Source organism: Zonotrichia albicollis, chromosome 6, assembly GCF_047830755.1.
Source record: "Zonotrichia albicollis isolate bZonAlb1 chromosome 6, bZonAlb1.hap1, whole genome shotgun sequence".
Taxonomy (NCBI): domain Eukaryota; kingdom Metazoa; phylum Chordata; class Aves; order Passeriformes; family Passerellidae; genus Zonotrichia; species Zonotrichia albicollis.
The window spans coordinates 32,036,763-32,054,537 of NC_133824.1; the positions used below are offsets into that span (position 1 = coordinate 32,036,763).

Below are 17,775 nucleotides of genomic sequence, written 5' to 3' on the forward strand. Positions count from 1 at the left end.
CAACTCTGGCATTTAGTGAAAAGATGAAGGTTTTCCCTCAGGTACTAAATGAGTCAAAGTGGATCACAGTTCAGCTGCCACACAAAGCAGAACATAAAGATAGTTCCATTGCCAAATATCCTTATATATGCATTAAGAACTAACTTATAAATAGCTGGTAAAGCCTGTTTGGGAAAAGCATGGTCAACTTCGGTTTGCAGGTAGGATATGAAGCTTGGCCCCTACCCTTCCTGAAACTGTTGATGGCTGCTGTCCCAGAGGTCAGTTGCTTTTAGGAATGACAGAAAATGATCCTGAAACCTCAGCTGATATGCTGCCTCAGCAAAATCAACTGTAGTACCACAAGCAAAATGCATATTACCTGAAAAGGTACAAAAGACCTACTAGGTCCTCTGAATGATGTCTAGCTCTAGGAATGTATTACAACACAATGTATTTGTTCATCATCATATTTGAAACGAGGAAAGTTTCACAGTTCTGTTATATTTACATTCTCCTGCCATGTTTGCATACGTCTGCAGTAAATTCCTTTGTGTGTTTATTATTCAGTGGTTCTGGAGAGTTCTGTCTCTGTTGTAAGAACCCAACAACTAACTACTAGTCTGGAGCCAAACACACACAAGCAGGATACACATATACTCACCCTCATAGAGGTTTCTCCACCATGGGGCTGTTGCAGCCTGAAAACTTGAGCAACCATGTGTTCTGTAGTGGGGTGCAACAGGATACGTCGGGAAGCCAGTCCCACCATAACATATCTGCCCATTGGAGACAGGCTCACAGAAATGGCATTAGGTCCTATGAAGAGAAGAGGGGTTATTTCTCTCATGGGTTAACATCCTGCCCCTTGTTTCATCCTCATATAATGTATGCCATATTAACCTCATTCCTACAAGGGGTAGAGAATAGGGAGACCTGCACAAGTTACAAATTTTTTAAGACATTTCCTTGTTGTAGGTGTTCTGTCACTAAGACAATGAAGTCCTTTAAGGAATTAAAAACTATTCTTCAGCAGCTCCCCCATACCAGCACTATACTTGTCCAGACCATAGCACAAGCCTCTCCCCAGCAGACGTCCAATCAAATGTTTCCTGCTGCTACAATTACTGATGCTCAATCTATTGCCTTTCTTACTGATGGCTGAAGTTGTGAGGTTGTCACACCCCCACCCACCCTGACTTGTAGCTGTATGCTTACCAAATCGCTTTGTGTATAGCATCTCGCCCAAGTTGTGGGGTGCCAGAGAATATACAGCCAGTATTCCTTCATCAGGGAAGCCTCTCTGACTGCTGGGAATGAAGGCTGCCAGCAGCTGCCCATCAGCAGAGATATCACAGCTAGCATCGTTGTAAATCTTGCAGTTTTGGACAAGCACATTCACAGAGGCTGCAAAGAAAGAAATGAATAGTGATTATAGTACTAAAGTTGAACAGAATACAGTAAGATGTAAACTTAATGTTGGACAATGGACAGTACACGCAAAAGGCACTCAAGATATTTAGCTTCCTCCAGAAGTTTATGAAATGTTAAAACCCTGATTAATGTATAACTTGCTCCAAAACGGAGATAAGACGCTGCAACGAGCCCAGGAAATTAAATTTATTCACCTCCTGAAGCATTCAGCCAAGAAATAATAGCAATTGCACTTTATCAAACACTGCCCTTTGTTAAGCATAACAGCATCCTTTGCAAAGGACAGCACTGTTTAAACAAGTCTCAAATCATGACACTGACAAACTCCAGCAGCATTCTCATTAGAAACAGTATGTCTTAATTCATTTCCCCTTCTCTCACGGAGCGCCTACTTCCCACTCTTCTCATCTCCAATAAACAGGAGATGAGTGAAAAACTCCTCCCTGCAGATACAGACATTCATTTCTTACTGCTGATTTCCATACTCATCTTGGATAAAGTCAGTGAGAAAGGGCAGAGACTCCTGCAGCCAGTCCTCCATTTAATTATTCCAGTATCTGAGACACTCATGCATATCAGTGAAGTAACTGTACACCAGATTAGTGAGCAGCAATCCACAAAACAATATTTTATTTTAATCCCTGCTGGTAAGTTGCTGGGTGACCTCATCCAAGTGTTTTCCCCTTCATACCTTGCATATGAAGAAGTGCAATGCGGTTCCAAGCCTCCAAGTACCATCTACACCAACAGTTCAGTGGCACCTTGTTAAGACATGGCTGCAGTGATGTGTCTGCTCTACCAGCCTAACCTAACTGCAGTTCAGTTTTTCAGGAGGTTTGACGCCGAACCTACATATACTATTTTTGGGATAGGGAAATTTCAGGTTCTAGTATTTTCAAACTCAAGAGTACAGAGATATTAAAAAATAACAGAAATAAGGCCCACATTTGCAATATAGAAAGTTTGCGTGGTAAAAGATGGAACATCCTGTCTCACATGTTTGAAGCTACAGCACCATGCAGAACAGTGTTGATTTCTACAGTCCAGAAATGATCTTCAGATGAAAAAACATCAGACAGGCTATGCTTAGCCCAGAATAGGTCTTAATATGTTCAGCTACAATTGCAAGCAAGTTTATGAAGGCATTTCTTAGTCAAGATTCCTTATTAGTTTAGCAAGGAATAGCACCGATGGCACCAACAGTACCATTCTTGTACTAACAGTACAAGAATGCTTTGTGCATATATCTGAAAGCCCAAACTTGTAAATAAAATTAAGGCTGTAACTTAATACTTCAACAAATCCTACCCCTTGTTTCCAACACCTGCATAGAAGAAAGCTGCATCAGGGAACTGCTATGAGAAATTACTGATTGCAGTCTAGGTCATTTTTTAACCAGAACACTTTCCCAACCCAGTACACCCCATGGCTGCACAGTTGCTTGCAGCAGCACAAAAAGTACTCATGAGAGGGAAGCAGACAGGACTGCCCTTCATGCAGCGTTGCTGATTTAATGCATTCACTGAACCTCATCTTTAATTCTTCTGGTCTCAAAGACCTTTCTCCTGGGAACTTCCTTCCCCTGTGGCTGAGTATCAACTTCTATCTATTGCTCCATTTAGGAAACTCTGATGAAAAAGAAAATGAGGATTAAAAGTGGACTATGTAATTACATTCTGTACTAAACCACCTACACCTGTACCCTAAATTTATTCCACCAATTTTTCAGACTTGAAGCTGCTAAAAACAGTAATTTTCAGCCTAGTATAAACAGAAAGGTGCTGAACAGAAAAAGGTAAATAATTGTAGTCACTATCAAGGCTGCAATACCAGTACATGAAATATACATGGCCCTTAAAGAACAGGTGGTTCAAAAGATGACAAAATTCCCGAGTGCTTAGTCTGAAGATAGTTGAACAGAAAGACAAGAGAATTAAGATTAAAGACTATACTGCCTTATTAAAAAAAATTGGATAGAATTAAAATGCATCCTTTTAAAAAGAATCTAGGCTTTATTTAAATACTCATTATGTCACCATGAGAGAAGATGGGCATCAACACAAGAACTGCAGTATGTGCTGCGAACCAGCTAAAGGATACATGACAACAGCTTGTACCATTGCAATCCCAGTCAAACTGGGAGGATTCCTGCTGAGTGACTCATTCCAAAACCAGTCCTATTTATACTCTAGGAGCTCTAGGTTGTGTTGACAGTGAACTCTAGGTTGTGTTGACATTTATATACTTCTGCTTCAGCCAGGAACTTGAAAACATGAGAGAATTAACTTTGGTTATTGTAGCAAAAACTGAGCCATTACCCAGTGTAAGAGTGAAAGTGACAGCAATCCTGAACTGCACTAGGGAGCACGATTCCAGAAGAAATATCAGTGCTGGTACACAGCCTTGTGCTGAGACCACACACAGGACCCCTGGGCACAGTTTGGGCCAGCCATGTTCAAGAGCGATTAAACCCTAACTGATAACATGGCCAGCAAAGATGACTGGGGAAAATGAAACATTCATTTTATGTTCAAAAACACGAAACACCAACACCACCCCTCCCAAATAAAGGGAGGGGAGGAAATACAATTGTGTACTGTATTTTCAAAAACTACAGAAAGTAAGTGCCAGAAAAACATCAGTTTTCTACAAATAATGTTGAAAACTGATCATTACTCAGGTAAGTGGGTAAAAAAAAGCATTGAGTTTGGAGATTAAAAGGTTTCAACAAAAATAGCAAGATTCTAGAACAGTCTTTCAAATAGACATTAAAGGATCAAAGAATTTAACCAATTAGAAGACAGAATTTTAGGAACTACAGTATGTGATTCTCTAAGGCAACAGTGAGCTACTCTCCTTGGATAAGGGGTCCTCTCTCATCAATTCCTTTGTAGTGGTACTCTAATCAGCAGTGTTGTAAAAAATTGAGAGAAAAAAATGGGGGAATGGGAACATACTAAAAAGTAAATATTGGGACTCTCACAGCCACAAGACTTTACTTAAAAGAATGTCAAGCAAAAAGACAACAAACAGAGCAAAAAAAACATAGCACACATGCACAGCATTTGCTAAAGATACATCTATGAAACACTCCCACCACCAACCCTGCAAAAAAACTTAGATTATAGGGGAAAAAAACCCCAACATAGTCCAGTCCATTTCTGGGGGTCTTAGAACTGTTCTTATTCCTATTCTGCAAGATACAAAATTTTGTCCTGCATCTCTGGGGTCTGGCTGCATTTTCCATGAGATAGCCAAGGCTTCTCAATATTCTTAATTACTGTCATTTGATGCTCAATATTAGAAGTCACAAGGACATAGACTTGCTTCTTTGGAGCACAGGTATGGGTGTCAATCATAGGATAGTTTGAGTTGGAAGGGACCTTTAAAATCACATCATTTCAACCCTCCTGCTATGGGCAGGGACACCTTTGATGACATCAAGCTGCTCAGGGTCCCATCACACATTGCCTTGAACATTTCCAGGGATGGGGCATCCACCCCTTCTCTGGGCAACTTCTTTCAGTATCTCACCACCCTCCAAGCAAAGAATTTTCTCCTAATACCCAACCTAACTCTTCCCTCTTTTAGTAAAGATCATTCTCCCTTGTCCTGACATTATCTGCTCAAACAAAAAGTCTCTCTCCACTTTTTTTCCTAATATCCATTTAAGTACCAAAAGGCTGCCTTTTCTTCTCCAAGTTAAACAAAACCAGCTCTCTCAGCCTGTCTTCACAGCAGAGGTTCTGCAGCCCTCTGATCATCCTCATGCCCCTCCTGTGGATTTGTTCCAGCAAGTTCAGGGACAGATCCTCAACAGGACCTATTTAGCCCAGGGACCATTCGGTACTAATGAACTCCTGCTTTTCAAAGAGGTACAGGAAGTTATAGAGAGGAAAGATACTGATTTCTCTGTAACTACTGAAAAATCACAGTCTAGAGAATCCATGTTCTTCTCAGCTTTTGAAGTTTGTTTTTGTTTTTTAATCCAATGCAAACTTGGATATTCCTAAGATGAAATTCCACACTTTAATTTTTGCAAGTTAAGAAATGTTTATATTCTGTACCATTTACTGATTTGGAGATATTGCCATGTTTTGTATATATCCTCACAGTTCCATGGCCATTCCTTTCATTTCCAGGTTTCTAATTCTCTTCCTTATCTAGGATTTACTGTATGTCTTTTACAACAATGTTGGGTTTGGATCAGCAGTCACCCAGAGTCGGTCACACAGCACATGTTCACTCATTTTCTATCTAAAGGATTTTCCCCACACACCTACTCCTTTTCCAGCACAGCAAAGAGGTTTTTGGTGAGCAGTCCACAATGAAGACCAACATGAATGGATATCATCCTGTTTTTAAAGTTTGTTGCATATATTGAATGTCCCTTAGCAAAACATAATACGTGAGCCCTCCTGCCAAAAGAGAACTATCTTTCCACCTTGATGTGTGCTGGGAACATAAAACATTACAGATGCAAATTGTGCTTAACAGGAAAGAGTGCTATTTATTTCAGTCTTTCATCACCTGATTCACACTGGCATTATTGTTCTTTGCTTTGCCCTCATTTATGAAGGATGAGGATTCAGGTAGCACCTACATCTGGAACCAAGAGAGTCCACTGTGCAAACAGAAAAAGTCTAAATATGACAGGTGGAAATCTCAGCAAGGTTTCATTTTAAGGACAGCATTTACAAGGTTCTCAAGAGATGAGAAAGATAAACATACCCATGCATTCGACAAACCCAGAAGTTATTTGATTTCTTTGAGCTTGCAGCCTGATCTATGAAGATGAAGCCAATAAGGAAGATTTTAGGGGGAAAATTATTGCTATTTTTGGAAAACTACTGCAAGAAGACTGCCCTTTCATCTCCTGTTTTCTTTTGTTGTTAATGCAACCACAGAACTGACAAAACAGATCAAAAGAAACATCAGAGAACAAATTAATCAAGCTGTTGTGCCAACTTGGACATTAATTATGCTTGAAGCTGGGGAAGGCCTGTAATGCCAGCAGCAGTACCACTGTTTGCCAAAGGAAAACTGTGCTAGACACATCATCCACTCCTAGCCACTCTCAGAGATAGCTCCCAACTCTCCTAACAGCTGCTCCTATTTAAAAATTTGTTTAATATTTCTTTTTTCTTCTACTAAGCTACTGCATTCCACTGTGGATCAGTAACTATTGATCAAATCACCTTCCTCAAGACCCAAGCAGTGTTAGAACAGGATGAACTCCAGATTCCTAAACGAGACTGGTTCAACACCAGAAAGTGAAATTATCAGCAGTGAGTAGCAGGAGAGAAACTACGTTAAAATATAAACAAGAGAGAAAGCCTTCAACTATTTTATTATGAAAAGCCTAAATTCTACTGTTTTCAGTACTGTTTTAAATACTTAGTTGCAGGAATTTTAAGGATATGCAACACTCACTAGAAGAATATTAAATAAATGCAGAAATAGCAGTGTCTCTGCTGTCAAATAAATTCTCCACCCCAATGCTGATATGACTGACAATTTCAATATAAGACCAGGTCATGTTTATTTCAGAGCTATTAAAAGCAAAACTGGCAAAAGGAGAGAAGAAATCTGAAGCAATCTTTTTGCATTTTGCAATTAACAGAGAAAGACAGGGCTGATACTAAAATCCCACAGGTCCCTGCACAGCCATTTTTCCAGGACTGCCAGGATCTGCTTTTGTGTGCTCTTGCTGCACTGAGCCTCAGGGAGGTTGCTGCTGCAGAGACACATCCTGAGCCCAAGGTTTCCAAGGGTGCTGGGGCCCAGACACTGAGATCACAGGACTGCGCTAATCTCACTGCTGTCACCTACTCGGATGCATCCGCTTCAGCGGAAAACATCCTACTTCCAACTATCTTTTCTTTGTTTAATTGTTACAGGAAGAAGAGCTGCTCAGAGATGGAGGTTGGCCACAGAGTCATTGCTTTGATGGAGAGAGGAGCTGGCAGGCAGTCCCAAACTTCAGCTGCATCATTTCATCTGCCTGAACTCCAAAGCAGTTGTTGCTTAAGCCAGTCCCAGGGGGTACAATAGACCTCTCTGTGTAAGCAGATTATCTCACAGGACCACCTCTGAATTACAGGAAACAATGGGAGGAAAAAGAGGAGCTACTGAAGTCACATACCTTATTGAGAAAATATTTTATTTTCAATATCATGAAGAATCACAAAAAACTCATCCAATTCACTGCTCCTCATTTGAGAATATGAGAATCCCAAATATTCTGAGTTGGAAGGGACCCACAAGGATCATCAAGCCCAACTCTGAAGTGAATGGCCCATATGGGGATTGAACACACAACACTGATGTTCTCAGCACCATGCTCTCCTATCTCTAAGTCATGCACCTTGGCAAACTTGCAGCTTGCCTTTGTTCTGTGCTTAGGCAAGCTTGGCAAATACCTGGCTTAGTATAAACACAGCTGCTACATCTTCATACATCCCTACTACACCCTGGCAGAAGGAGATAAGGTTAACAGACTAGAAATGCCAGGATTGCACTCAGCATATAAAAGAAGAGTAAAAATGAACATTTCCAAATGGTCATAAGACAAAATGGACAAGTCAAAAACAATGAAGCACAGCATGGTGAGTCGGAAGGGCTGGGGACGGACTTGTACCTGGAATGTGGCCCACAAGAAGGACACAATGACAACAGAAACCATACCCACTTTCCAGCTAATTGGAAGCTTTTCCAGAATAAAAGCATCCTGGTAGGTGAAAGGGAGAAGATTGAAACACTGATGTATTAAGCAGCAGATGGTTCCTAATTTCTATGGAATGTTATAAATTATAAACAAACATCTTATGTTTTTTTTGTTGTTGTTGTTGTTTCTTTTTAACTAACAGCCTTCCCAGCAGCCAGACGAGGCAAAAAAATAAGCTATGAGTAGCTGAAGCACTTTTCAATCACTCTACACCTCGCAGAGAAGTCCCTATGAATTTAAGTTGCTTACCCCGCTGATTTCATCTTTATTCTCTTCCAGAGTCTGGCAGGACCTCCAAAAATATTGCCACCATGTGGCAAAACTTTGCCTTGAGCACCGACCCTTACAAGAAACCAGGAGGGAATATGGTCCGGATGGGTGATCCACACTGTTCAAAGGGATCTTCCACACCACAGAACATCACACCCAGCCTACAAATTGGGGGAGTCTGCCACAAGGGGCCAATTGCTCTTTGGGAATGGGATGGGCACTGGTCAGTGGGTGGTGAGTTGTGCACCATTTGTGCTCCGTGGGTTTTATTCCTTGCCTCACTTCCCCTCTGTCTCCTCTCACCCTTCCTCACCCTCTCTTTTCATTACTACTATTGCTATTGTTATTATTAACTTTATTTCAATTATACACTGGTTTTATTTCAACCCTTGAGTTTTACCTTTTTCTGCTTGCCCTTCCTATCCTGAGGGGGCAGGAAGGAAGGGAGGAAGTGGCTGCATGGGGCTAAACCATGACAGCTAGACTGGGTGAAGCTTTCAACAATCTGATCTATTGAAAGATGTTTCTGTTCACAGAAGGGGAGGTGAATGAGACAATGTTTAAAATTCCATTCCAGCCAAAACTATTCTTTGATTCTGTGATTTTGATTCTCTGCACCTCTCCTACTGCAGTGCCTCCATACATTCTCCTTTTGTGGGTTCTTTAAGCAGCAGGACACTAGCCCACAGAGACATCTATTGTCAAATATGCAATTTCTGGAAATGCAGAACACACAGATCTGGGACTGAGAGCTCTTCTCAATTAATTTTAGTGACTACCTGTAAAAGCAGAAGTCTTTCTGAAAACAAAATCAATCCCTGTTCTCCCTAAAAATGTCAATCCCTTAAAGTAGAACCCAGTCTGCTTTTGCTGAGAAACTAAGCAGTGAGTTGCATATATGCACAGAGATGGCCTAAGCTAAAAATCACTTGCACAAAAGAACATTCATGAATATCCACCTCTTATCTTCATCCCAGGCTGCCACAAACATTTCTGCAGCTGTGCAACAAGCTATATCAGGATCGCATTCTGGGTTAAAAATAGCCTTTCTAGTCAAGTTAGTTTTAGCCCTGAAAATGTCATTCTTTGATCAGCTGACCACAAGTATCAAACATGCTTGTGCTTGCATAAGGAAATCTTTTCCAATGTGAGAGCTAGCTTATGCCATAGAACACATATGAAACTGTGGTCTAATTTTCACGAAATGAATGAGAAAATAAATTAAATCAGCAATATTGCTCAGATATTGCTCAAATACTGCTGATTCAAAAATAGCTTTTACCTGAGAAAGAGAACTAATCACTGCTTTTGCAAATGACTAGAAGGTACATCTAGTTCCCTGGGCTTGTAACACTCTGGTAAGCAACAGACTGGGGTCCTGATTCCCAAAATGTATTGCAGCATTTTAACACACACTGATGTAACTTGGAGTAATCACACACACTTCATGCACAGGTTCTAATTTAAAGTTATAAAGACAGTATTTCTCTAGGAACTCGTTAGTAAGAGAATGAAGACATCGAATACAGAATACTAAGAGAATGGTACACGCCCGTGAAAAGGCTCAAAAAAACAAGCCCTGTTTGCACATGGATTTGCTGATTGCAAGGTAGATGGAGAGGAACAGCTCTACAAGCTTTGAGTCAACTTCCTCAAAGGACTAAGCATTTTACAGTTCCCAACGCAACACGACAAACAAGACCTGCAACATACAGCTGCCTTTGAAAGATCCTAGAGCTTACCCTAGCTCTGGTTAGCATAGACTTAAAATAAGGCACTGGTGTCTTTTCCAACTTACCATTGCTGATTTCAGGCAGATCAAACTTAGTGAAGTCCCACCACTGCAGCCGGTAGGTGGTGTTGGCAATGTTGCTGGCCACAGCTGACTGTCCATCCCCAATCACAGCACCTACAGAAAAGGGGGAAATAATTAGCAATTTAACCTCTACAAGAATAACCAGGAAAAAAAAAAGCTGGGGAGACAAACCATAGAAAACCTTTCAAAATCCAATACTCAAAAATCTAGATTCTTAAAGTAACCTTATTTACAGAAATGGCAGCACATCCTCAATAAGCCACAGAGAACAGGAAATTAACAGGAAAGCATCTCCCTGCAACACATTTCTGAAAGAAAATAAAGTTGATAAGAGATAAGAGTTGCCCAGGAACACAAGACAAAATCCTAATCAATTCATTTGGTGCAAATGCATTCTACTTATCAACAATGAAGCTGCATTTTCACAGACCCAAAACTGTCTAGCACAGCTAAGAAGGCATATCAGAATACAAACGGAGTAAAAGCACTGCCCTGGGAAATTACACAGATTTATGGGCATAATCACTGCTCCTACTGTAAACTTCACTCAGAAGATAGAGGCTGCTTACAGTATTTGTCACATAGTAAGGGGTGTAACAACATATGGGCCTGGAAAACCTAGGAGCTGGACCTTTGCCGCTTTGTGTGGTCCAGCCTACAGCATGCAAGGGCTGCTCTGACACCATGACCCTTCCTAACTGCCCAGGGTTTGGTCAGCAGCCTAAAATCAGAAGGCTAAGCATAATTCTTCAGAAACTATCATAAAGAACCTATATTTCCCAGCACAAAGGAACAGCCATTGGTTACTCTCAAGTCAGCACACATTTGAGAAAGCTGAGACATATCAAATGGGATTCCCAGGGAGACAAACAGAGATAAGAGACAGCTAATCCATGGTAGTACTACAGTCAAAAATGTCATGCTATTTGCAGTCTCTAAGGCCTTCATGGACAAGCAGCCCATGTCCTACACACACATCCTGGCAACCAGAGAAATTCAGCATCATAGAATTTGGTAAGGGAGGGCAAAGCGGGATCACTGCCAAGCACAACTGACTAAAGGCAAAGCCTCCGGTGCCTACACAGTCTGGATTTCAGCATCTCCCCACTCCAGTGGGAAGTACACAGCAAAGTCAGTGCCTTCACTCTCCTAGAAGGGTTGGCTCAGGACACTGCTGCCATAGCAGCAGTAATAGAAGAGACATCGCTTAGACAACTCTGTCAGACACCTGTGCAGAGTTAAGAGCTTGCTAACTGCTACTAAGTTAAACTGGTGTGGAGGAAGATGGAGAGAACAGGATGGCTGGATAGTTATTTTTCTTATAAAATCCCAAAAGATCACTCAGGCATGAGAGGGGAAGGGAAGGGAGAAGGGAAGGGAGAAGGGAAGGGAAAAAAAAAGAAAGAAACCCAAAATGCCTGAACACACAAACACACCAACAGGTTTTTTGCTTTCTCAGCAAAGCAAAGAACAAGGTGGGCAGGGCAAAGTAAGTAAGCAAATTCTAAACTGGTGCTGGTAAACAAATACACCAAGAAAGCCGCTTGAGTCCTGATTTTTGCTTCTAGGGAAAGCTCAGAAATATACAAAGAAGAAGACTTCTGAGCAGACAGCTTCACCCTGTGCACTCAAGTCTGTCAGGCCTCCAGCAATCAACCAACCTCCATTGTACATTTGCTCCATCTCTGTACCTGTCATGCATGGTGCATGGATCACTTGGAGAGCAAAATTAAAAACATTTCCATTGCTGTAACATATGCCCAAGGCCTTGTTTTCTATATCCCTCAAAACAAAGGGCTCCTCTGAAGAGAAGATATGCACTGGAGAAAGCAGGTTCAATGAATTAATGAAATTATACTTGGCAACCAGAAGTAGGACAATTAAATTTTATGTTGCTTCATCTTTAAAAGTCTTCTCACTGCAAGCCTGGATTTGGTACACAAAAGCAGCTCTTCTACTGTCTTGCCTTCAGCCCTCAGGAAGAGAAGAGAAAAAGAGGGGCTCTACAAATGTGAAGCAGTGGGACTTCCTGCAGGGAAACAGTAACTCACATCACAAGCAAGGTAGCAGCTGCCTTATAGGACTGAGTCAGGCAGGGAAAACACTCTGTGAAGACAGGCAACAGAAGTTCTACAGAGGGCACATAATTCCAGAATATTGATCTTATCACGGATGATTGTTACAAAGTTACATCATCTGTTTTGCAATGAGAACAACCTTCATAGGTGTAACAAGCAATATATAAAATGGAGAACTTACCTTAGGAGAACAATCATGCCCTCCCTATACATCAGAGAAGCTTAGCAAAATCACTAACTGTTCTACAAACAGTAAATTCATCTGGCTCATACAATTGCTACACCTACTGCTAAAAGTACCATAAAAAGCAGCTGCCAAGCAGATTTGATCTTTTTTCTGTAAAATTTCTCATCTTTGCATCCCTTTCCCTGTAAGGTGAGGAGGATGCAAGGCTTAAATAAAAACCATAACTAGCCTTCAAGTTATGGTGTACATTTGAACCTTTCATCCTCTTTCATCCTGTCCAAAGACAGTCACATCATATGCAGAGAAATTAACAATGGAAAAAAGCAGTACTGCCCCATCTACAGGACAGCCCCACACAGATTTCAGAGCCAGCACAAGCTACCGAGTAATGCTAATGCTTCAGGTAATAGATACTTTTATCAAAAAGATTAGGACACAGGCAAACACAGTTCTTAGTGTGAAAGAAAAACTTGGTCCATTTCTCGAAGGCTTCAAACCTGTGTAGCTAACACTAATCAGAAACCCATGATCTACATCTTTTATTAAGTAATTATCTCCACTTATACTAATTAAGTAATTGAGGAGTGCAATTATTAAATTATATCTACATACATATAACAAAGTGTAATAACATTTGTATTACAAGTCCTGCCAGATACCTCCCACGTGCATGCATGCACTGTGCTACAGTAAAAATGATTAAAAGCATGTAAACATTTCAGACAATGAATTAAGGAAGGAAAATATCCTGTAGCACAGAAATATGCCATCCTAACCTGTGTTGTCCTCTTTGGCTTATGGGAAACATTTTGGACCACACCTGGAAGACTGAGAAAAGTTAAAATCCTCACTAGAGAGCTTTTGTTCACCATGCAGCATGAGAATTCATTCTCAGCTGGCTTTGCCCATTCAGGGTTTCAGTCTGGATGAGAGGAGAAGGTGCTGCTGCTTGTCAACTGTATGTAACCTAGAGGCAAACAACACAGTGTATCTTCTTAAATTTGGGCAGCAACAGATCAGCTCCTACAAGGAGCTGTTCTCACCAAGCGCCTGACAGTCCTGATTCCTGGGTCTTCCACTGTTTGATGGGATCACAAATGACTGCAGTGGGTACCCAAGGGTCTCGGGCTTGTCATCCTCATGAACAGAACAACCTTTTTCTGCAGAGATGATGTAGATTTCAAAATGCTGAAATCCAAAGCAAGGGCCAATTGAAATGCAGTGAATGTAGGTTTGATTGGCAGCTTTCCTGCGTCTGTCTATCACTGCGTAATAAACACTGGATGATGGCAGAAATGAAGATAAATGCTTTCAGCAGCCCCCCATTTTCCCTCCACCATCCTGAACTCCATCCACCCCCACTCAGCACATGACAAAAGAGTTTAAAGAGCTGGGGGGGAAGAAAGTATTAACAAAGACTTTAATAAAAAATCCTCAAATCTTTTCTTATAGGCCACCTACACGTGACAGATATTTATCCATCAGTCTCAACCTCCTCAGAGGATCCAACATATCTTGGCATATGGAGAAATGAACCTTTGCCAGTCAACTATTGCTCATTTATGAATCAAGCCATGCAAGCCAATGTCTGAGTTCAGACTGAAAGGCAAAAGAGGAGTGCAAAACCAGTTCCCTTGGCACTCCAGCACTCCCTCAGTAAAAAGCAGGCTAACTTCAGACTACTATTATCAAACTTTCAGAAGAACACCTAATACTCTAGAGCTACACAGGCTTTGGGGTACACGTTTTCGAACATGAAACATCTACATAGTATGGGAATTTCTTTTCCATGTATTTAACAGAAACCAGAATTCAATTTTTTTTCTAGGCTAGATCCTTTAGCCATAATTTGTTAGTGTCTGGCAGGTCCCCTTGTAATAAGAGAAAAATTTATGATAATGCTTACAGATAAGCTTGAGGAAGCTGGAGAAACCCCTTAGCTAATTTGTGACTCAGTTTGAGGGAGTGATTAGTCCCTGGTATAAAATTCCCCCTAGATTAGTACTCGAATCTCAAAGCATGAGTACCTTTGAAAAGTAATTTCTCTTTATGAAACCATTTGCAACTGTAGCTGACACTGGGTTAATCTATACTTGTAAAAGGATCTGTCAGAACTGATGGGTTTTACATTTACTTATTCTAGATTTACTACAATCCAGGCTCCAGGAAGTCCAAAACACAGAACAAATCAATTTGACAAACCAAGGATAAGACTATCTGCTGCAAGAATACACCACATTTTCTCAATCAGTTCTGAAACAATTTGAACTCCAACAAAATGATTACTAAAGTCTAGTGGAGATGCAACAGGTTCTTATACATTTCCAACCCTCAAGTATTCTATGGGACAGCCTAGTTTGGGGGACTACATTTGAAGACAGTAAATATATTAAATTCTGAACGTGAATTTGGTAAGTCCCAGTAAATCTCTGTTCCAGGCTACCTCAAAGGCACAGCCTTTGAAGTGAATGAGCTATCTATCTCAAACTGGGCTAATGCTGTAGAAACACTATGCAGAGCAACCTGGTATTTTCAACCATTTCTTTTGCTTGTTCTTCAATGTACAAGCAAGCTGTAAATAGGAAATGGACAAAATGATTTTCATGAATGGATGCACAATATGCTACTAAGAGTAGTTCAGCATACGCTAAGCACTGAAAGGATCTTAGATTCAACATTAACTGAGAAAGCCTCTAAGAGGTCTATGCTCTCTGAAGGATGAACCTTCAAAAGGCTATTATTTTTTCTTTATTCCAGATGTATAAAATAAGAAGAAATGTAATTTCCCATTCATGTTCATTCCCACTGCAAAATTTCCTTTCAAAAGGGGCAAGCTTAGCATGCCAAGTTCCATAAACGTATCAGCTATGGGAATTGGAGCAGGGCTCAGCTGTAGGTAAGTGAAGATGACCATCTTAATAGGAGCCAGTCAATTACCCAAGGGGTCCACTTACATTGAGAACAATGCAAACATCATATAGGGGAGGGAATTTTGCAGCCACAAGTTTTAGACTTCAAAAGAAAATCAGTTAATTTGCAACAAGCACAAATAATAAAAGAACAGATGCCTGGCCAAAAGCCTCCACCTCCAAACGAGTGCTTGATGATGGCTTCTTGACATCTTACCTTCCTGTATTTTATTTCTTTGTCTGATCATCTAACAATTAATAGAGAAATGTATCTAGCAAGCATTTGTCTTTGATGGTAGAGTCCAGTTTTCCCTCAGGGAAACTAGAAGACATTAAGATCCTTTTCAAATGCATCCCTTCTTATCTGTATTGCTTGCATCTCATCAAGCAAGCTGGAAATTCTTCTCCTTTACAGAATTCACACTGTTGCTGTTCACTGTAGAGATTCCCCACCTCATGTCACCCTTCTACACATGAAAATTGGAAAATATGACATGCAACAGCATGGACAGTTTCCTGAAAAGGCAAAAGTTGAGCCAATAATATTTGCACAGAATTGAGGATGAGGAAAATTCTATACTCTGTGAAAAATAAATTCTCTTATTACAGCCTTTGTGTATACATATTGGAGTAGGCAAATGTCTCTGTTTAGAACGGTCTCATCCTACTCAGGGTGACCAATAAAGAACAAGCAGCTTCATTTCTTTGCTGTAGCTACATCAAACCTCTCAGCTTCTGGTAGCAACAGATGTGGCCTAAGTCTCCCAGCTGACAAGAACTTTTTCCAACCATCCAATATCAGGTATGCGCTGCTGAACAGAAAAAAACCCCAAACAAACCGGAAGGAATATATGGAATTCCTTCCTTCTATGACCCACATCTCTACCAATCAGCACCCCAAGTACAGCACTACCACAATAAAAGACTGACAGGATTTAAACAGTATCTGCACACTGTTATCTGCAAGATTCATAATCTCTTATGCCATAGAAGAAAAAAAAAAGGCAAAAAAAACCCAACACCAAAACACAACAAAACAGAGAGATATACCACCTGAATCATGGGCAGACCAGAGTACACATCACCTTAGTGCTAGAAAGGAGAAGGGATGAATGAGACAAGTGAGATCTTGAGTAACAGTTGTATATTGTTAGTGATACATAATTATTTAGCTTATCCACAGTTCATTCTCGCAGGGTAGCAAGTACAATTCACAGGAGAGCCAAAAATCCTACTTGCAAAACAAGGAGAGCTCTAAGTCTTAGTGATGCTCTTACATCTGTACAACTCAAATGAAGGTGTTAAATGCTACTTTCTTCTTTATAAGAAAATCCTCTTTAGGTTCAGCTATTTGTGTTCTCATTAGTCATTTATGATGCTTTTACCTGCAGTGGATGGGAAGTTCCTTGGGAAGGCTCCACTACGCTATTGCTTTACACCATGTAACGGCAGGTATGCATACACATTCAAAGGAGCAAAACACCAGTTGTTTAGGGACCGTCATGAAACTCCTGGAACTCTGATGCTGGATACAGTACTGGAATGGCATGTAGAGATACAGGAGCTCCATGAAGCCCTCAAGTAAAAATAAATGTCATGGGTCGAGACAAGTGAAAAGAAATTTTTCTGCAAATTGAGATGCTGCGACATTGAAAGAGTTTAGCAGGAAAACATTATGGATATAAAAGAAACACCTATTACACTTGGCTGAAACAATTTGCAAGCTGTTTGAGAAGTGGCTGGTCAAACAAATTCTCTTTTTTTCATTTAGGCCCCTTGCTGGGAAGGATAGTCAAAGCTGGAGTCTTCCTATCAGCAAACTGCTGGAGCTGCTAAACTTGTTTTGAGATCCCTTCTTTATTTCCATGCGGTAGCGGCATGTGTTAAAAGCATGCCTCACACTACCATATGATTCAGGCAGTAAAACATGTTTCCTTCAGTACAGCCTTTTAGGGAAAAGATTCAAGCACTAAAAATATATTCCAATCTGCATTTCCTTTAACTAATGTTTTGGTTTGACCTTTTCTGCATACTTGCAGCCTTTTATGCGTTTTGTCTGTATGCATTTAAGAACCCCTAACATAAAACAATGAGTAAATTGTTGGAGAAAGGGATTTACACTTTCTTCATCATTTCTATTACAAAATTCTCTGAAATCTTAAGAAATCAGCTGTAGAACCATGAAGCTACTGCCCAGGAATGAAATCTACTAACTGGAAAATACTGGGAAAATGAAGACAATCTTTATCTTGTCAGTGTGAGGATAAACAATAATTTGGGTTGCAGGCATTTCTGCATCTGGAGGTCCACATCAATCTACTAAAAAACCAGTAAGATAATACATTTGAAATCTGCTTCAAAGCAACTGATTCTGC

General features: G+C 40.5%; 1 protein-coding gene across 3 annotated transcripts in view; it reads right to left on the reverse strand.

The window, feature by feature from the left end:
- Positions 1 to 17,775, reverse strand: part of AMBRA1 (autophagy and beclin 1 regulator 1) — a 126,627-nt gene that overhangs the window by 41,804 nt on the left and 67,048 nt on the right. For all 3 annotated transcript variants that reach the window (XM_005480053.4, XM_014265467.3, XM_074543058.1), the window contains 3 exons: positions 10,209 to 10,319; positions 1,198 to 1,386; positions 644 to 798 (listed from right to left, as the gene is read on the reverse strand). In XM_005480053.4, the coding sequence (XP_005480110.1) occupies positions 644 to 798; positions 1,198 to 1,386; positions 10,209 to 10,319 (455 nt within the window). The remainder of the gene's footprint in view (positions 1 to 643; positions 799 to 1,197; positions 1,387 to 10,208; positions 10,320 to 17,775) is intronic.